We start from the raw sequence: 21,434 nt of genomic DNA, 5'->3' as shown, positions 1-21,434 counted from the left end.
ATCATAACAAAATTTGTTATTGGTCTGATATTGGTTGAAAGCCAAAACAACTTGGGAATAACATTTTTTGTTATGGAAGAATAACGCCAACTGTTATTGGGATGAACGAATTAGTTCTTAAAATAACAAAAAATAATAACAAAGATTTGTTCGAAGAATAACTGAAAATGTTATTAGTCTGTTATTACAATAACAATCAAATAACAAAAAAATCATAACGACGAATAACAAATCTTGTTTTAAATAACATAAAATGTTATTGGCCTCGAAACTCGAAACTATTGGCACTACGCCCCCCGGGGCATGGCCTTCCTCTAACGTGGGATTTCTGCTCCAGCGCCTCTGACGAGACATGAGAAACCGGGACCGACGTTTTACTTCACCATCCGATAGAAGCTCAGTGGATAAGGCGGGAATCGAACCCGCGTCTCATAGCATCATCGGGATCGGCAGCCGAAGCCGCTACCCCTGCGCCACGAGACCCACCATTGGTTATTGGCCTAGTATTTTCAAATATCAAAAAATGTTATTCAAAAGTTATTTCCGTCTGTTCGGGAAGGTGAAACGGGTCGCCAGTTCATAGACAACTTCTCTGCCGCTCTAATCGTGTCCGTCTCATATCTGGAGTTTTTTTTTTTGTAAAGGTCCAATAAACCAAATTTTCAGTTTTTGCTTTTTGGGTGTTTTTTAATAGCCCTGACTCAAGGCGTTTTCAAAAACACCCAAAAAGCAAAAACTGGAAATTTGGTTTATTTTCAAAAAAAACTCCAGGTATGTAAAAACAGCAAGCCGAGAAAAACGCGTGTCAAAGTTGTCCCGCCCATAAGGCTACGTGTTAGAATTTCACGAAAAAGTGGATTTTCTTCGGCTTTCTAGAACAAAGTACTACATTTTATTGGTTTTTCTGATAGTTTATATGATTTTGAACCAAATTGCATCATTAGATTTTGGCCGATTTTAGCGTGACATACTTTATGGATGACGCCTTCTTTGTTTTTCTGTTGTATCGAGAAATTAAAAGTGCGAGTATGTGCAACATGGAGTTAAACTTCTTAAAAGCCTTGGTAAGCTTCACATCAACTGCTCAGAAAGTTCAACTCCATGTTGCGATTTGACAGCTCGATAGCCTCACTTCGCTTGGAGACGGACCGACCTGTTGCTCCAAAATTTTTAAATTTGTAAAAATATTAAAAAGTATTTGATTTCAATTGCATGAATAAACTTGGAGCAATGTATTGAGAATAATTCACAATCGATTTTCATGCTTTTTTTTTCTATGAAAATTTCAATAACAGTCAATATTTTTTTACCCTCTAATTTTCTGGGGAAATTTTGAAGGGGAAACTTGAAATAAAATTTGTAAATGTCCTGAAATGCTTTGGACTATTTTCAAGAAATACATTGTACAAATCTAGCAAAGCAATGCAATAGGGCTGTTGCGGATTATATTAAAATGTTGAAAGATACACTTTATTGCTTACTTGAATTAGTCTTCTGCACGCAGAAAAATAAAGCATATTTAAATCAAAAAAACGTTTTGTTGATTTGAAAATCAAGATTTTTGTTGAATCGACGCTAAACGTCAAAGCAACTTTTTCAAAACAACAAAAGATTTTTGTGGAATTGAGAAAATCAAGGTTTGATTCAACGCAAAATCGGCGTTTAATCAAACCTCGTACAGGCTGATTCTACAAAATATTTTACTGCGTGTGATGACAGTGTTGAACAAAATGAGTTAGCAGAGTGCTCACTGCTGGTTTCTTTAATATGTTTTTGTTGATTAATGTTTATTTATTCCATTTAAAATGCAACAAATGATTAAATTTCTAAATAGCTTCCCGATGACCTACCTGCGAGCTTCCAACGTGACAACAAAAGATTTATTTTTACCGCTCACCTCATCCCTGCTTACACAGTCGACCAGAAGCACAACTCTTATCAACGTTGACTCACACACACACACATACACACACCAACCTGTCCCGCGAAAACGCTGAAACCACCTCACTAATCGGAGGTAATAATGAGTGCCAATCGGATGATTCGTCAAGTGATTTATGGCACAAAAACAAAACACGGTCTCTATCGATGACGGAATGGCGCGACGAGTGCAACCGGAATGCAACCAACGCCGTCCCCATTGCATTGTTTGTTTCCTTATTCGATTCGGATAGAGAGGTGGCGATTGTTTTTTAATGGGCGACGATTCGGTCTACTTCCAACTGCTCTGCGTATGTGACAGCCGGGTAGAACAAGGATTTCTTTCGGTTCCGTTTCGTTCGATAATACGAGTTCAAAAGTCAGCTTGCGTTATCTTTTCACTTTTGTTTTTATTTCTTTCTCTTACTTGAAAGGACATTCATGAAAAGTAGCTCAATGGGTAGACAGAAAATAAACGAAAAAGGGATGCTTGTGTTTGTTTTGCTTGGAAGAAATGGTGAAAAAACGATACAGAGACCATGTTTAGCATGTTTTCTTTCGATTATAAGGTAAGAATAAGTTATAATCACAAAAATCTACAATAATTTATAGAAAATAAAGAGACATAAAAACTCTTTAATTTTTCACTTGCCTTCTTCACTTATTCATAAATTAGTAATAAATCACACACATTGTTTTCATTATGTTTTCGCTGTTATCCTTTTCTTGTGTTTCTTTTATTATCATTGTATTATCCTTATCATAGTGTTTTGCTTGTTTATCTCATATTATGGTTTTTTATTTATGCTGTCCGACAAAGAAAATGATTTTTTGTATAGCAAATCAATGATCGAAATCTGTTTCCTACCTCAGCAGTTTCTTCTGAATAATTAATACAATTACGGATGATAATAATAGTAGAGTAAGTTATGCGTTTCATTCCCTTTCCTGCTTCTATTTTGTCCACCAAAAATGCTCATAAATTCTGCACATTTTTGCTGTTTGCCTTCACAAAGTTAGTTTCACACATGTCCTCATGTTTTTTTCTCTCTTTTTTTCATGGTTCTGACGTGTTACAACCCATGCTCGTATCCTATATGACTTCATTTCTCCGCTCCTGTGTGCCACACATCGAAGAATGCATTAGAAACTTTTTCTCTTCTTTTTCCTCTTTTTGAATGCAAGCTGGCTCCGTTCGGCTCTCGCGCGCGCGTTCGAGGCTGGTTCTTCTCTTTTTACTTCTCTTTTGTTTATTCTAATCTGCGCGCTTCAAATCAGTTACAATCTGTTTGCCTGTTTGTTCTTCGATTCCACCAATTCAGAGAGATGCTTTGCGATTTTAAGAGCTAATACAAATTACAATTTCTTAATTTACGGAAACGATTTTACACAAATACAAGAGATACGCTCACACTGCCGCCGCCGTCGGCTGCAAATAAAAAAGAGAGAAAGAGAGAAGAAAACAAAATAGAGAAATCAAATCGTAATTTTCGGTAAAGTGCCTCTTCTTGTTCTTCCATTAGAAACGCAAACATTACACCACCGTGCGCAGAAAAAAAAACATAGAAAACAGCAAAACTATCTCGACAAGCCTGAGAGAGAGTGAAAACAAAAAAAGCGAACCAAAACACAAACAACCACTAAATTCGTAGGATGTAAAGAAAGATGAAAGTAAAACCAGCAAATGTCCTTTCTCTCAATCTCGCGACGAAACTGTTTCTCACAATCTCACATGGAAAATAAAAAAGGAAAACTAGCGCAAAGGGGTACTTATAAATATTGACTTTGCAAAAGAAGAAATATAGAATCTCCTTTTTTTTTCGTTCGTTCTCATTCTCTTACGATAAGCATTCGTTTTTGCAACTGTTTTTATTTCCTTCATTCACTTCAATCCTATCTCAGCAGTAAGCATATCATGTTTTTTTCTCATTTTTATTTCATTTTTTTGCTTCTTTTTTATTCAAGTTGTGTTTCTAAAGTTTAAATTATAAAAAGCAGTATGAAAGTAGTTTTTACCTCTTCTAATAACCACAGGTAATCAGATAATCTCCAAGCTTTTCGACTATAGATGCCGCTTGCTGAGGCTGAACTGGCTCTTCGTAAATTGAAACTATAACAGCTGTGGAAGAGAAAAGAGAGAGAGCGCAAAAAAAGACAACGTTATATAATCTGACTGATCTGTATCAGGGACTGAGGGGAAAAAGATTGCAGCATACGGTACACAGAAAAAAAACCTTTTCACATTTTCAAAATATGATCCTAGCACGCTTCAGGGTATTGAAGACTTGACAGAACACATTTGGATTTGTTTGCGAGTTTCATCAAATGTTGATACAATTTTTTGTTCTAACAAATTTGTTATCATTACAAACATGAGCAGTTCTCTAGGATTTCGGTCATTCGGTTTTTTTTTGTATTTTTTAATCCGACTGAAACTTTTTTGGTGCCTTCGGTATGCCCAAAGAAGCCATTTTGCATCATTAGTTTGTCCATAAAATTTTCCATACAAATTTGGCAGCTGTCCATACAAAAATGATGTATGAAAATTCAAAAATCTGTAGACTTAGAAAACATCAATTTTCCTGTTTTTAAACCTTTGCATTGCAATATCTCAGCAACTAAAGGTCGTATCAACAAAGTCCGAAGAAGCAAAATATAGAGAATTTTCTCAGCTTTTCAAAAATATTTTTTTCAAGGCTGGGCAAACATGTGCACTAATTTAAAAAATGAAAAACTGCGACTATTTTCAAAAAAGTCACTTAAATATGGTTATAACTTGAAAACGGTGCACTTTATCAAAATTTCACTGAAGTACTTTTTGATTGCAAATTTGATTTTACATCGAAAAATGAAGTTGAAAATTTTTTACGACCAAAATTTCGATTTTTTTTTTAAATCAGTATTGATTAAAAAATTCATAACTCGGTCAATGATTTTTTGCACAACCTGGAAATTTCTGAAAAGTTGGCATTTTATGTCCTCTAAAACATATAAAAAAAATAAAAATAGTGTTTTTTTGTAAATCAAGTTTTAGTGAGAAAAAGTTAAATAAAAAAATCACCAATTTTTTTTTACCGCGTGTTATTTTTTTCCAGTGTAGTCCATATCCATACTTACAACTTTGCCGAAGACACCAAATCGATCAAAAAATTCCTTCTAAAGATATAGATTTTTGAATTTTCATGCATCATTTTTGTATGGACAGTTGCCAAATTTGTATGGAAAATGATATGGACAAACTAATGATGCAAAATGGCTTCTTTGGGCATACCGAAGACACCAAAAAAGTTTCAGTCGGATTAAAAAATACAAAAATTAAAATTGAAGAAAAAAGACCGATTTCGTAGAGAATTGCTTCCATATGAGTAGGCTGTGCCCCACATTCGAGGAAGATCGATTTTAATTTTACGATATTCTGCAACTGATATAAGCAGTTGAAAACTATTTTGTAGTTTTGTACAATTTCAATGTACAAGTTTTTTATGTTTTTCGCCATTTATTTTTGTCGAATCTTTGATTTTTTATGATTAGGCTGGTACAAATATTTTTAAAAGTTTTTGTCACCCCCCCTTCAAAATTGGCCCGAAAAATCAGGGGGCAAAAAAAATATTTTTACAATAAACTTCAAAATTTCAATGAAAATTCAAGTGCAACCAGCTGAAATCAAATTAAAATACATTCTTCTGCGTTTCAAATCATTTTTAGCATGTTTGGGTTTATTAAAAAATCTTAAGATTTTTTGAAAATTTTCGATGCAAAATCTTTTTTTTCGATACAATTTTTGTTTTTGTCAGATCTTAGATTTTTTGAAAACTAATGATTGCAAAACAACTGAACAAGTGTAAAATGCATTTTAAAACATATTTTTGATTTAAATGTGTAGACTATGGCTTGTTATTTAAATTTTATTTTTTTGCCCCCCCCCCTTGACCTCGGCCAGGGCCGAGGGACAAAAACTTTTTTAAATATTTGCATCGGCCTTATACATAAAAAGTACCTAATTTCAATTTTTAACCTTTGGGAAGTCGCGTGTTTTCGCCATTCTTGCAAGTGCCCTTACAAAGTGTGTACAAATTACACGTATGTGACTGCCGGTTGGTTAATTATTATTTTTAATTTTTAATATTTTCATAAATAAGCAGATATTTTAGAAATTTTTAACAGTAGCATAACTGTAATGATTTGTAAAGTATTTTGTGATACTTTTCTCCTGTTTGTTTTAATAAGGCTTGAAATTTGAAATTTGTTTTTAAATTTTCAATTCGATGCTCAAAATGTCTACACTCGTATGGTTTGAAAAAATATTATATGTAAATCTCCATACCATCGTTGCTCAGATGGCACATCGGTGAGATAAAACATTTAAATTGAAAATCAGCTAACATCCATTATTTATTAATTGAAAATTTAGTTAAAAGTTTTTGGCAGTGCCTCCGAAATAAACAGGCAAAAAAAGTAAAAAGTGCCAGTGCGGATTTGTAAGCAGTCTATCTTGCTCATGTTAAATGTAAACAATGACTGACGTGAGCATCATAGACTTGCTAGTTTACAAACCCACTACATTGTTTTGCTTAAACATTGACCTGTTACAAGTTTCGATTTCTTTCCCTGTGTACGCTGCACCAAGAGGAGAACGGAATTGTCAGAAATGGTACAGACATGTGCCCATGACGAAGTCCAAGCACACATCTCGAAATCATTCTGTTTGCTGTACGCACCGCCCGAGTGGGTCGATTCGGCTACAGACTCCCCCGGGGGACCGAAGCCCTCGGGCTCGTCCAACGCGATTCGGTTCCACAGACAATGCGTAATAACCTGGCGGGGGTAAAGGTATAAATGGACCGTAAAACTTACCCTGCTGTGTCTTCATACAGTGGACGCCCATCTTGCCCAGCTTGGCCCGAATCACTCGGTCGGTGCCGGACAGATAGATGTAACGCTGGCCGGCCAGGGTAACGCCGCCTGAGGTAAGCAGTTCGGTTTTGTCGAAGCCTTGCACTATTTTCGCCAGTTCTTCTTTTGACACCTGTTGGGAGGCAGAAGGGAGAGAAGGAAATTGGTTAGTTTACGAATCTTTAAAGTTTGCTTGATGAAATTGAGGTCGTGTGCTCAGGGAGTGACGAGTGGCTCTTTAAAAGTAGATCAAACTGCGATGACCTTCTAAACGTCACCAGCTCCCAATTAAATAACGATTTAAATTTATCGCCCATAAACATCCAATTCTCGGCCAGCTTGAAGGTGAAGAAGTTCTCACGCGAGACACAACACTTTACCGCCCGGCGAGAAAAATTCAAAACGACACCCATGAAAGTAAAAGTATTCAAATGAAACGAAAATATTTAGAACAACACAAACTCGCGCACACTTTCGGTGTGAAAATAAACCCACGACGATGACGACGACGAGTTGGTCGCAAGTGCGTGAGTGAGTGTGTCCTCCACCCCTTTCCGCACACGGCACCACTGCCAAGGTTCTCGCGCCCGTTCCCTCCTCGTGGGGGTAGATCGAACTGGCATACATTCGATGCCGGCGTGTGCCGTGATCGTCGAGTCCCTCACCTGACCCACTGACGGAGCGTGTGTGTGTCTGGAGGTCGTACAAGGTTGATTCAAGTGAAGGAGAGATGCAAAATTCAGGTAAAGCAATAATTATGCAATAGAGGAGCTGCAAACTCTTCAAAACCCCGTGGTTGGCAGAGCCATTATTACATCTAAGTTATGCATATAATAAACGACACACCAGTGATGGACAGCGGCGATTGTTACTCGTCGCTCATTTGCATGTAAATCAATTCACAAGCTAAACTGCACGAGCTGCTCTGCTTTCTTGGAGAAGCAAGTTACGCGCCCTACCCTGCCATAGCAGGAGGTGACACATTCGAGAGGAATTGCATCTCAACAGTCGAAAGTTCGGGATGATTTCATTGCACGCCAGATGGTTGACGGCAAACTGTTGTTGATATGTTTGCTCAGAATTCACGCCAGTTCGAACCACACTTTCGACGCTTAAACCCTGAGATCGGGTTGGGCCACGCCACACCGCCGTCGTCGCCAAGATAAAGTATAAGTGAGAGAGAGAGAGGGAAAAAAAACTCCAGCCAGCAAGCATTGCAGCGAATTAAGCTTCCTCTTAAGTAGATAATTTTATCGCATTTTGTCGCTTTGATTCGAAATAAAATCGTGACGGCTGGCGGACACATGTGGCCTCATTTGCTGTGAAACAACACATGAACTGATGAGTCACTTGTCACTTGTCGTGTGGCTTTGTCCGTGGAAAAGTTTCAAGAAAGAGCAAGAGCAAGTGCTTTTTCCCTCCGCTGGAACCAACTCTGTCTCATGGTCATCAACCGGTCTCGCCACAAGGGCGACAGACATGGCATGTGACATTAATGAGAAGGTATAAACTACTGCAAGAATGTACGAAATCTCAAATGTCGATCAAGCCAGTACAGTACCAACTGATTGAAGAATGCTTAGAATTTGAGGCAATTTCCAAATGCCAACGACCGATGACACGTTCCCACCACATCAAACGCCCATCGACTAAATCAATCACAAAACACAGTCAAACGCTATATCGGTTGAGCGTTTGATAGGCCTATCCCCCTCAAGAAGAAGCCGCGTGCTTCACGGCGATGATGCCACAAGGGGGTCGTAAACATGACCTGCAGCACTACTCACTTCGTACAGTTCTAAACATAGACCCGCCATACCAAAAACCGACTTGGCGATGGCGCTGGCAGTATCCAATACAATGAATGTAAGCCGGTAGTGCTGCAGTGATTCATGGCGGTACCCTATACCATGCTCTCCCCATATACATTTTAGCTACTGAATGAAAGTGAAACCAAAAAAGAGCGATGCGAGTACCGTAATAGCGCAATGAACGATGTTTAAATGTTCATTTTGTGATACACCTGATATTTTTAAGTGAATCGCCTAGAATAGTAACTACACTCAACTGGAGATAGAGTACCTTAACCGATTCTTTCCAAACAAGTACCTCCGCGCTATGAAACGCTGGGGTGATCTTGAGAAGCAGAACACCAATACGTTCTTCTCTTGGCCCAATCACTCATGTACAGATTGCATAGCAAAAACGTTACTTAATCCACCTTTAGGTGGTTGGTGCCTTCCTCGCATTCATAAAGTGAATACACTACACACCCTCAAAAAGTGTAGAAATAACACTTATTTTTTATCAAAATATCTGAGATCCGGCCTCAAAAAAGTGTCTTAGAAACACTAAAGTACTTATAACTTATGATAGAGTTGTCAGATCTTCACTCTTTTGGGCTTGTTAGAAAGGTATTTTGGTTGGCGAACGACTGGACATGGCGTACCATAGGTACTTCGAGTACCGCAGGAATAAAATAGACCCACCAAGTGGTCCATTAGCCTCCTGTCCAGTAACTCCGATACCCTGGCCTCCCCGCGGCGCTAGCCGGGATACTAGTAACCATTGGAGAGATCGGGTAACCAACCCCGGTGGGAACTATGGTAGTATGCTGACAGGGAAGGGGGGCTCCATCCTCTTCGGAGGGTGTAACTATACCGTTAGGCCTCGAGAGAAAGGCCCCCGTTACGGTGTCGAGAGAAAACCGGAGCTGGGTCTCGGTAGCTTCAAGGTGGCAGCCCCACCCCGAGACTAGGTATCGCAGCCCCAATCCGGCTGCATACCGAAATCAAAACCATTACGAACAATCAAGAAGGAATAAGGATCCGGAACAAACGGCATAGACCTAGGCACGAAAAGGACACCGATTGGAAACTCGGAACATGGAACTGCAGATCGCTACGTTTCGATGGGTATGAGTACGCTCTGTTGAACGAGCTCAAACCCCGCAACTTCGATGTTGTAGCGCTGCAGGAGATGTGCTGGAAGGGAGCGAAGATGTGGGAGGATGATGCTTTGGAGCTCACCATGTACCAGAGCGGCGGAGCCGAAAACAAGCTGGGAACCGGCTTCATAGTGTTGGGCAAGATGCGGAGTCGTGTGATAGATTGGGAGCCGATCGACGACCGGATGTGTAGATTGAGGATTAAAGGCCGTTTCTTCAACTATCACATCTTCAACGTACATTGCCCACACGAGGAATCATCCGATGCCGAGAAGGAAGCGTTCTACGCGAAGCTGGAGCAGAAGTTCGACAGCTGCCCGCAGAGGGACGTCAAGATCGTCATCGGAGATATGAACGCCCGCATAGGAAGGGAGGAGATGTACAAGCCGGTGATCGGGCCGAACAGCCTGCACACCGTCACGAACGACAACGGCCAGCGGTGCATCAACTTCGCAGCCTCCCGCGGTATGGTGGTACGGAGCACATTCTTCCCCGGAAAGACATCCACAAAGTCACCTGGACATCGCCTAACCAACGAACAAAAACACAAATCGACCACGTCCTCATCGACGGCCGATTCTTCTCGGACATACGGAACATCCGCACGTACCGCGGTGCGGACATCCACTCGGACCACTACCTGGTGGGTGCAAGCATGCACTCAAAACTGTCGACGACGTATCACCGACGACGGAGCCGGCTCCCACCGCCGTTCAACACCGAGCGGCTGCAGGACACGGCTGCGGCTCAGCACTACGTGCAGCAGCTGGAAGCGAGCCTGCCAACGGAGGAGGAACTCGGCGCTGCCTCGCTCAACGATGGATGGAGCAGAATATGCTCGGCCATCGGCAGTGCCGCTGAAGCCGCGCTAGGTAGTACGGTCCGAGTTGGAAAGCAGCGCTGGTTCGACGAGGAGTGCCAGCGGCTACTTGACGAGAAGAAAGCAGCTTATGCGGTGAAGCTGAGAGCTGCAACTGATGAGAACGTGGCCAGATACAAACAAGCGCTGAAACAGCAGAGAACGGTCTTCAAGCTCAAGAAGCGCCAGCTGGAAGATCGCGATCGCGCCGAAATGGAGCAGCTGTTCCGGCAGAACGAGACGCGTAAGTTCTACGAGAAAGTTAACCGGTCCCGCAAAGGCTATGCGCCGCAAGCCAACACTTGTCGGGACGCCGAGGGAAACCTTCTTATGGACAAAGGCGAGGTGTTGAACAGGTGGCAGCAGTTCTTCAACGAGCACCTCAACGGCGATGTAGCGCATGGAGACGGCTTTGAAGCCCAACTTGGACCGCCCGCTGCCGACGAACAGTTCCCGGCACCTGGTCTGGAGACGGTGAAGAAGGAGATCAGGCAGCTGAAGAACAACAGGGCCGCCGGTAAAGATCGGTTACCCGGTGAGCTCTTCAAATATGGAGGAGAGCAGTTGGCGAGGGCGATCCACTTGGTGATTTCTATGATCTGGAGGGAGGAGAAACTACCAGCAGAATGGATGGATGGTGTCGTGTGCCCCATCTACAAAAAGGGCGATAAGCTGGACTGCGGCAACTACCGCGGCATCACGCTTATCAACGCGGCCTATAAAATTCTCTCCCAGATCCTCTGCCGTCTGCTGACACCGTACGCACGGAGGTTCGTGGGCCCCTATCAAGCGGGGTTTACTGGCGCTCGGGCCACCACGGACCAAATTTTCTCGCTCCGGCAGATCCTCGAGAAATGCCGTGAGTACAACGTGCCCACACATCACATCTTCATCGATTTCAAGGCAGCGTACGATACAGTCGACCGCGAACAGCTATGGCAGATTATGCACGAGAACGGTTTCCCGGACAAACTGACTCGGCTGATCAAGGCTACCTTGGATCGTGTGATGTGTCACGTGCGAGTGGCAGGGGAGCTAGCGGACCCCTTCCAATCGCATCAAGGGTTACGACAAGGTGACGGCTTATCCAATGCGCTGTTCAACATCGGACTTGAGGGAGTTGTGCGAAGAGCGGGTATAGACACGAGAGGCACGATTTGCAACAGGACAGTCCAACTTCTTGCTTATGCGGACGACATTGATATTATAGCGAGAGACCTAGAGACGGTGAAAAGGGTTTACACCGCCTTAAAGACGCAAGCAGGACGAATTGGATTGGCCATGAATACGACGAAAACAAAGTACATGAAAGGGAGGGGCTCAAAGGACGTTGACCCCCCAAGACTCACCCCTCTAGCTGTGGATGGCGATGTGCTGGAGGAGGTGAGCGAATTCGTGTACTTGGGATCGCTGGTAACGGCCGACAACGACACCAGCTTAGAGATCCGGACTCGTATCCACTCCGCGAATCGCGCCTACTTTGGATTACGGAAAACCTTGACATCTGATCGAGTGCAACGCGCCACGAAGCTGACCCTGTACAAGACACTGATTAGACCGGTTGCCCTCTATGGCCACGAGACCTGGACGCTGCGGCAAGAGGACGAACGAGCCTTGGAGTTTTCGAACGGAAGGTGCTGCGAACGATCTACGGTGGAGTACGTACAGCTCAGAACGAGTGGCGAAGGCGCATGAACCACGAACTGCACGCGCTGCTGGGAGAACCGACCATCGTCACCCTGGCGAGAATCGGGAGGCTCAGGTGGGCCGGTCATGTCGCGAGGATGGCTGAAGACCATCCTGTCAGGATGCTCTTTGACCGCGCGCGACCGGATGGCGGCACTGGCCGAAGAGCAGGAGCGCAGCGTGCACGATGGGGTAATCAGATCGAGGCGGACCTAAGAAAGATCTGCAACCTAGGAGACTGGCGAGCTGCAGCCCAGAACCGAGCAACATGGAACAACCTTCTTGATACAGCACGGGCACCGCGTATGGTGTTCTAAGCTGTTTGGTATGGTATGTATGGAAAGGTATTTTGATTACCTATCCAACGATGGGTCGCATGATGGATCCAGACAACTTTTTCATCAAAATATTTGAGATTCGGCCTCAAAAAAGTGTATAAATCTAGAGTAAATTTTCAAAAGGTCCTATGCGACAAAAGTAAACAAACTGAGTTATTTATTGCATGAAATTCTGCAAGCCGAAAACAACACTTTCCGCTGATCCAATTTATTAAAAGCCTTTTATTTTTTCAGTTATTGATAAAATACAAAACAACCTAAAACGATTCTCAATAAATTCTACACCAAATAATTATAGGTCGTTTTACCACGTGGGAGTCCTATGTGCATTTGGGTCAAACGTGCACATAGAACCTTAGCAATTCAACTTATGATCCATTTATATCATTTTTCAATTATCATGCATATACGCTCATATCAAAATTACCAAGGTGCATGATTTTTATTTAATTTGTTAAGTCGTTTTTTATGAAACTCTGAAACAAAAATATTTTGCAATCTTCATGTTTGTACAGTCCTTGCGCAACGTGTAGTCATCAGCTGATCGATAATATGAAATGTTTCAATGCTTGCAGTTCGAGAGAGAGAAACCGTTAGGAGAGAACATCGACCAATCAGCGCTCTCGTACGCATCTGTCAGATAGGTTCATGGAAAATCATCCTATCCGACAAGGTAAACAATCTTTCACATAGGAATTTTCATGTTTGCGGCTTTTTTTTTTTTTTGTTTCTGTCATACGACTGCTGAGACCATAGTTGGTCCATCTCGCATCATGTTTGCGGCTTTTCAGTTGTTTACATTTGCTTTTTTGGTTTTAAAAGTGCTTTAATCTTAACATAAGCCGAATACTTGTGTCCAGGTAAGTTTTTCCTAGAAAATAATGTGATGACTGTGTTTTGGCAGCTAATAATTAAATTTAAAAAAGTGTTTCTTCTCCATCCTGAACCGGCTGACCGGTCACGTCCCGTGTGCGGCCAACGGGTACGCCTCGCTGGCCAGCGTCGACTCCATGAAGGACTTTGTGGTCCAGCTGGCGCGACTGTCGCCCTCGCGAAGCTACATCGTCGTGCTGGAGAACGCCGAACGGGTGCGCGACATGGACCACAACGTGCTGCCAATGTTGCTGCGACTGCCGGAGGTAACCGGGCTGAACGTGTGCGTGGTGCTCGTGTGGGATTTGCCGTTTGAAAAGTACTTTGTCTGGACGGGGCTCGCGCCGGTAGTGAAGCTGTTTGTGGCCGAGTACAGCAAGAAGGACATTCTGGTGATTCTGATGAACGATTTCGAGGCGGTGCGGGAGCAATTAAGGATTGAGTTGGAGTAAGGGTTATTTTGGATGTTTTTGGGCGATTTGTGATACTGATTGGTTGTACTTTTTAGGTCCTACAAGCATGCCAATTGTCGGAGGAGGAAATTGATAAGCGTCTGAAGATTGTGGAGATGCTGACGCCCGATTTCTTCGAAAACTACCTCAACATCTTCCTGAACGTGTTCTTCAAGGTGTGTCGCGACTTGAAGGAGCTGCAGCTGGTTGCGCTCGAGTGCTTCCACAAGTACTGCGAACCGATGCTGGACGGGACGATTGCCGCGGACGACGTGACCCGGCTTTGGCGGAATATTTCTAAAACCATGAAACTTGCCCTCGGGACAATCTTCATGCGCATGGGGAACGTCAACCAGGAGATGCTACGTCCCATCACCGTCGACGGCCAGACTTCTTCGGAATCCGTCGAGTAGATGCAAACGATGAAGCGGCTGGCGCAAAACCTGGAACTGCCCTTCTACGCCCTTCTTGCGGCGTACCTCGCGAGTCACAACCCTGCCAAGGAGGACAAACGACTGTTTATGAAATATCACGGCAAGCAGTAGAAGCGCCTCCAGTCGGTCAACGCAAAGGCCAAGGTGTCGGAGAAGATGGCCACCCAGCTGGGACCGAAGGCGTTCACCATCGACCGGCTGTTGGCCATCTTTTACGCCATTCTGGACGAGAAGGTCGGCCTGACGTGCAACTTGCTGGCGCAAATCTCAACGCTTATTCATCTCAAGTTCCTGAACTTTGCCTCCGGCGAGGGAACCGCCATGGACGGCAGTGCGCGACTTCAGTGCACCGTACGAATGACCTTTATCGTGCACATCGGCAAGATGGTCGGCTTTAACGTGAGACAATACCTGTGCGATTTCTTTTAAGCTTGCGCTTGCGTGTGTTTGTATTTATTAAACTCAACTTGTTACTATTTTCAATAAATATTGCGGTAAATCCGAGATGTGCATCATTTCGCTGAGGGTGGTGTCGCGGGACCGCAGCTGAAAGAGGCCATTCTGGAGACACTGGTCGCGCAGCAGCAGGCAGTACGGGACGGCTATCGAGTCGAGGTGGTGCAGCTGTTTGGCCAGGGAACGACCGCCGTTACGCTTGGAGCAGTCGAGCACGGGAAGGTTCGCTTTGCGCAGCACGTTGCACAGGTGTTTGGCCAGGTCACGCAACTCCGGCATCAGGGCGGGGTCTGGAAAGCGAGAAAGACAGTTACAACTCAAATCAGAAACAAGAACGCAGTACTTACTGTCGGAAAGACACACGATGCCACACTTGAACGGCGTCAGCTTGCGGTGAATCCTCACGCTTGCATCGCCGCCACTTTCAAACGCATCCAACACGATCTGCAGCGTGGCCACTTCAACGCACTGATGCAGCCGCAGCATACTGGGCCGAATCCTTTTACTGCTGGTTCGGCCCACCTTGATTCGAAAGTCCCCCAGGTCTTCCTCGAGGGCGGCGGCGTCCGTCGGAAAGAGTTCCAGTTGTTCTAGCGTGAGTTCCTCTCCGCCAAGGCGACTCTTGATGGCGACGGATTAAACGCGCGTGTCCGCGTCCTGGCGGGGGTCCGAAATGAAGAACCGGCCCGGATCGCACACGTACCGCATCCACCAAATCTTGCGCTGACGTTGGACCTAGTACATGAACTCGCTGGAGGTCGACGGGTTGATCATGTATCGGCAGGAGAGCGTGTGACCTTGGTCCAGATTAAGGGTCAAGGAATCATTCAAGGGAACCTTCCCGTTCGCAAATCGCTCCTCAATAAATCCTTTCTCAATAATTATTGATTCTATGTTCCCAAATCTGTTTCTTTTTCTGTTTTATTTAGTAACTACCGAAATAAAAATTTTACATCTTTTTAAACTAACAATACCAAATTTGGCAAAAAAAATGTTGGTCAAAACTTAACACTTAATCTTCTTCGGGCGGAACCACCGGAGCTGGAACGCTTACGATGCCGCAGACAGTCCTCCGTAACACTCGCGATCGATTCTCGCCGGCTAATTGCTCCACTGTGCGGATACCGATCCGAGGACGACGAAGAGTGGGACAGCCTTCGGTGGCGTTCCTTGCGGTGGTGCTTCGAGGACAGCGCACTCGACGATTTACCCGACGAAGATCTGTGCTTGTACCGATGACGGTCCTTTTCCCTGGATCGCGGATCGAGTGCCGATTCCGGCCTTTATTCTCGTACCACTCGCCATTCGACCGGTGCTTGTCCTTCTTACTACTGCTGCTACTTCCATCACTACTGACGACGAGTGAGTCTCTACCCACTGGACTGCCACAGCGAACCGCCTTCAGGACACCTAAAACCAAAATTCCTAATTAACTCGAAACTCGAATCACGCAATCCAACAAATTCAACTTACCAGCGACAGCCAAGTGGTTGCTTGCTCATTTTCTTTTAACACTCCTGCAGTCCCCAGCTCGTCTTCTCGTTCCGGCCAGCACCTGAACTCTAATTCTAGAGTACTTTTTCAAAAGGTCCTATGTGCAAAAACCTCAATCTGAGAAATTTGATGATAAAGTTTTGGTGCACATTTTTAAATCCCATTCAAACACGTTTGGGTATTTTTCGATTCTGAAAACGCCCAAATGGGTCTAGAGTAATGCTTTTCAAGTGTACATCTCGGGATTATATAAAAGACAAGATTACGCTTAGTTCTGACGCAATTTGGTTCATACAACCTGTGAGTGCACATAGGACACGTTTCATAGAACAATTTTTGCACATAAGACATTGGCATTGGACTATATTCATGTGGCATTGCACATAAAACTTTATCAAATAAAATTTAAATCTCGATTTAAACAAAAACTAAATTTTTGTAATAATAATGTATTTCCAACCCTCTCGCAACGTGTAGGCATCAGCTGATGAAGAGCATGAAATATTTCAATGCCTCCAGCGCGTGAGAGGAGAGAGAAGCCGTTATTTACCAATGAGCATTCTGTCAGATGGGTGGCGGGTAGGATAATTTACGATGCCAAATTAACCAATGCGCCAATGTAAACAATCAATATTGTTTACTTTGGCGCATAGGATAATTTGACATGGTAAATTGTCTTATCCGCCTATCGAGCTGTGAGCGCACATAATACATTTTTTAATCTTTCGTTTTTGAAAGTTTTTGGCCCAAGTAGTGTAAACATATTATTTAACACTTATAAACAAGTGTTCCGATAGCCCCCCAGCAGCACTGCATGCGCACAACTTTTATGCCAAAGTGATTACCACGTCACGGATTATTACCATGTCCGATTATCACGTCACAGTCTCACGTACCCCCCCCCCCCTCTCCCTTGTCACACTTGCGACAACTCTCCACCCCCCCCCCCCCTTAGAGCGTGACGTACTTTATGGATGACGCCTACGGCCTAACGAAGGATGCAAGATGTTGATTCAGGAGCGGCCCTGAGAACCTTGCTCTTCGCCAAAGAATTATTCCGATCTCAGGGGTTGGATCTCCGAACGGGTTCTACGGCTGTTGCTTGGCCGAGGGGTGAGGTCAGCTTGGGACTTGAAGAGCGCAAGTCGCACAAAACTGGAATCAATTGCGTTGATCGAGATGCTTATGCGGCGGTCCGAATCGCGCGCCTCGAAGTCATGTCCCCGAGCAAGTCCAGGATCTCATCCGAGTACTGGGTAAAGTGCTCGTATGAATCGAACGCCGCTAAACTGCCAGGGCCATGAACGAGTCGGTTAGGTTGCCGACTTGATACCGTTTGGGAGGAGTCTGGAAAAACGGAAAACATCGGGTCACAAAAAAACAGAGGCACAGAAGAAAAACACTCGTAACGTGCTGTTGGCAGTTCATCAGCGGGACTTTGCCGGACAGCTCCAGATGCTGCAGGCAGGTCAAATCATAGGACGAGTACGCCCAATGGACGTAATCCAGCATTGCATTGCAGACTGCACGATAAGAAAGGTAGAAACGAGTAGTCGTAGAAAGGTCGAAAGGTAGTCGTGCGGAATATCCAAGATGGAAACATCCGAAAAGATCAACCACTGCAGGTTTTCGTGCTCTTAGACAGACAGATGGACTTTATCTGGTTGTGACGTAGTTCTTAAGCTGGCTGATGAGCAGCTATTAGGACCTGTCGAGCGCGAAGAGTCACAAGCGATTCTTCAGCGAGGTAAGTTCGCTCAGATTAGCAGCCAATTCCTCCGTAAAACCAGTTCGTTTATGGCTGGCTGTGAGAAAAGATCATCACGACGACGAAGCCGCGACGCACTTGTCGTAGTGTCCATGCTGGAACTGAAAAACCACGGCGTAGTACTGACAGATCGTGCACGGCCGCCATGCGACCGCGTATTCCGTTACGGTGACGCTGCTCCAGCTGGACGATACCCTGCGTAGTCAGGAACAACACGTCGTGATCGGAGCGCTTCTGCAGAGCCTTTGTTACATACATGTAAATCGATAAAAAAAAAGTCAGAGGTTGGTGTGAGCACACACTTAATTTTATTAAAAAACTGTTATCAGGGCATTAAAATACACATTTTCATCTATTATCAAAACATATTTGAAGACATTTGGTTGTATCACTGCCGAAATATACACAGAAAAAAATATTCCTAATCATCTTTTAGTGGATTCAAAAAAAAATCTGTAATATGACATTTTGTGATTTTCTACATGTATGTAACCCCTTAACCGCCGCAACCTCTATGTTTCCGCCCACTCCGGTGGCCTCAGAAACACTAGTCTCAGCAGCTCGTGCATTTTTGGATTCTCGGACACGTTGTCCCAAGCGGCCCAGACGACCTGCATCTGCGTGCGTAATTATGAGTTTGCCGTTGGCGAAGTTGTTGATAGCCGATCCGCCCGGGTTCCGGCAATCTTAATGTACTCGACGTTCGTCTTGAGGTTCTCTGACAGACCATGACCACGAAGCGGATGGCGCGCTCTTTTTTAAGGTTTCTAGAAGCGTCCTCCGTACCACGTCCGCCGCCGCTTGGTTGGTCGTTGTCGGGGGACCAGGTACCGTAAAGCAGTGCTGCGGGTGATGAAAAAGTAGTTTAAGGTTAAGGTTTATTAAATTTAACAGCATAACATTTCCCTCCTGAAATGTGTTAACCGGTACCGTGGCCATCCGAAGTCGTCCCTGGCCAAAAGGTGGGATGTTTTCTGGCCTTCCGGATGTTTTTTGGTCGGTTCCGTGGCCATCCGGATGGCTTCTCTGTGCAAGAGGGATGATGCTTTTTGGCCATCCGGATGGCCACGGAACAGACAAAATCTATCCGGGCGGCCAAAAAGCATCCTCCCTTTTGGACAGGGACACCTTCCAGATAGCCACGGAACCAAGAAAACCCATCCGGAAAGCCAAATAATGGCCACGGTACCGGCAAACCCAACCCGAAAGGCCAAACAAATATTCGCCCTCTTGCACAGGGACGCCTTTCGGAGCCGATCCCATGGTCCTGGAATCATCTTTGGGAATCACGGTAATTTTCCACCCTACTTACCGTATTTTTTTGTTGCCGCAATCCTTCGCCCTCCGACACTTTTCTTTAAAAACTCAGACAGTCCACAACAATGATCTGTCCGGGATCCTATCAACCAAAACAAAAAACATATTTTATGCTGTTTTATGAGTTGTTTTGGTATGTCATGCTGGGAGTCGTATCCGCCAGATTCGGGAGAGAGAGCTCATTGGTTAAATTTTGCTCTTCTCTTTTGCTGTGTCAGGCATTGAAACATTTCATACTCTCTTACAGCTGACGTCTACACGTTAACCGGAACCTAGGCAAACATTATTTTTAAAAAGATATATGGATATAAAAAAATCTATCATTACTTTCTAATTATTCAATAAAATGCGTACATACGTCGTTATTATATTAGCGTATGTGCATAATGATTGAAATATATTTAAAATTGTACATAGGTCGATTTGTTATTGTCGTATGTGCATCATTTTACTGAATGCACATAGGACACTGAGAGGTAAAACGACGTAAATTATTTTGTATGAAAATTTAAGAGAATGCTCATAGGTTATTTTGCATTTCGCTAATAATTTTAAAAATTAAATACTTAGAAGAAATCGGGTTTGAGGATAGTGTAGTTTCGGATATGCAGAACGTCATGCATTGTATAACTCAGTTTGTTTACTTTTGGCGCATAGGACCTTTTGAAAAAGTACTCTAGAATTAATCACTCTGCAACAAGAATCTAGCCCCACATTGGAAAATAATCTAAAAAAACATTCAAAAGCTTGAAAACTATTCAAAGTTCTATCCGCACCCAGGCAAAGAATGTTTACATTGCCGTATAGGTTGATTTGTCAGCACCTATCTGACAGATGCAGACGAGAGCGCTGATTGGTTGTTTTTTCTGTCCTAACGGTTTCTCTCTTTCGCACTGGAAGCATTGAAACATTTCATGCTATCAATCAGCTGTTACCTACACGTTGCGTGAGGATTGGGTGATCATATTTATTTGAAAAAAGTTGTTATTTTTAAATCAGGATTTAAATTTAATCTTGAAAAGTCCAATGTGCAATACTACACGAGTTTGGTCCAATGTGTTAAGTCCTATGTGCAAAATTTGACCTATAAAACGTGTCCTATGTGCACTCATAGGTCGTATGAAACAAATTGCTTCAGAAATCAGTTTAAACTAGACTTTTGATTATTCCTGTTAAATACACTTAAAAAGCATCATGCTAGGTCCATTTGGGCGTTTTTAGAATTGAAAAATACTCAACCGTGTTTAAATGGGATTTAAAAATGTTCAACAAAACTTCGACGTGAAATTTCTCAGAATGAGGATTTTGCAGATAGGACCTTTTGAAAATTTACTCTAGAAATAACACTTAAGTGTTCACAACTTTTAATAGGGTTATCAGACCTTCAATTTTTTGAACGCGTTGGAAAGGTCTTTTAATTACCTTTCTAACAATTTACAGCATGACAGGTTTTCTTACAAAAACCACCCTTTTTACAATCTTCCCAAGTTTAGCAAAAATCGTTTTTTAGCATAACTTTTGAATTACTTTTCTAAACTCCATAAAATTAACTAGGGTCTTGTGGGACCCCAAGACGGTTCGAATGAGACCAAAACGGTCCAAATCGGTTCAGCCAGTCCGGAGATAATCGTGTGCATATTTTTCGGTGCACGGACTCACATCCAGACACACGCACAGACATTTGTTCAGAATTTGATTCTGAGTCGATAGGTATACGTGAAGGTGGGTCTAGGAGGTCGAATAAAGAAGTTCATTTTTCGAGTGATTTCATAGCCTTTCCTCATTGAGGTGAGGAAAGGCAAAAATCCGATGGTAAAATCGCATGCATATCACCTTCGTCAAAATAAACACTTAATGTTACACACTGCATGTACAATTTTTGCAAACACAAAAAGAAAAGTTGCAACCGACGGGATTCAAACCCAGCACCAACAGTAAGGACTGGTGCCTTAGCCCGCTCGGCCATCAGACCGATGAAAAGCTGTAAGGATAAACGC

General features: G+C 43.5%; 2 protein-coding genes and 1 pseudogene across 9 annotated transcripts in view; 1 reads left to right on the top strand and 2 right to left on the bottom strand.

Annotated features, from left to right (window-relative positions):
- Positions 1–2,310: 2,310 nt before the first annotated feature.
- LOC120414695 (profilin) overlaps positions 2,311–21,434 on the bottom strand; it is a 31,873-nt gene continuing 12,749 nt past the window's right edge. For 6 of the 7 annotated variants that reach the window (XM_039575991.2, XM_039575990.2, XM_039575986.2 and 3 more), the window contains exons 3-5: positions 6,775–6,946; positions 3,937–4,039; positions 2,311–3,349 (exon numbers count right to left, since the gene is read on the bottom strand). In XM_039575991.2, coding sequence (XP_039431925.1) covers positions 3,942–4,039; positions 6,775–6,946 — 270 coding nt within the window. In that variant the 3' untranslated portion in view covers positions 2,311–3,349; positions 3,937–3,941. Of the gene's footprint in view, positions 4,040–6,774; positions 6,947–21,434 lie in introns of all 7 variants that reach the window. The other variant, XM_039575988.2, reaches the window with a different exon arrangement.
- LOC120414697 (origin recognition complex subunit 5-like) lies at positions 10,833–14,906 on the top strand (annotated as a pseudogene).
- LOC120414694 (DNA polymerase subunit gamma-2, mitochondrial-like) lies at positions 14,865–17,259 on the bottom strand. Of its 2 annotated transcripts, XM_039575985.2 has the most exons (3): positions 16,332–17,259; positions 15,206–16,268; positions 14,865–15,148 (listed from the first exon to the last, which is right to left on the bottom strand). In XM_039575985.2, the coding sequence occupies exons 2-3, from the start codon at positions 15,342–15,344 to the stop codon at positions 14,865–14,867; spliced, it is 423 nt and encodes a 140-aa protein (XP_039431919.1). In that variant the 5' UTR covers positions 15,345–16,268; positions 16,332–17,259. The 2 variants fall into 2 exon arrangements, with proteins under 2 accessions (XP_039431919.1, XP_039431918.1); XM_039575984.2 differs by having other exon boundaries at positions 14,865–16,268.

This window comes from Culex pipiens, chromosome 2 (assembly GCF_016801865.2).
Source record: "Culex pipiens pallens isolate TS chromosome 2, TS_CPP_V2, whole genome shotgun sequence".
NCBI lineage: Eukaryota > Metazoa > Arthropoda > Insecta > Diptera > Culicidae > Culex > Culex pipiens.
The sequence above is the reverse complement of the archived record's forward strand: the minus strand, read 5'-3'. Positions and strand labels throughout refer to the sequence as shown.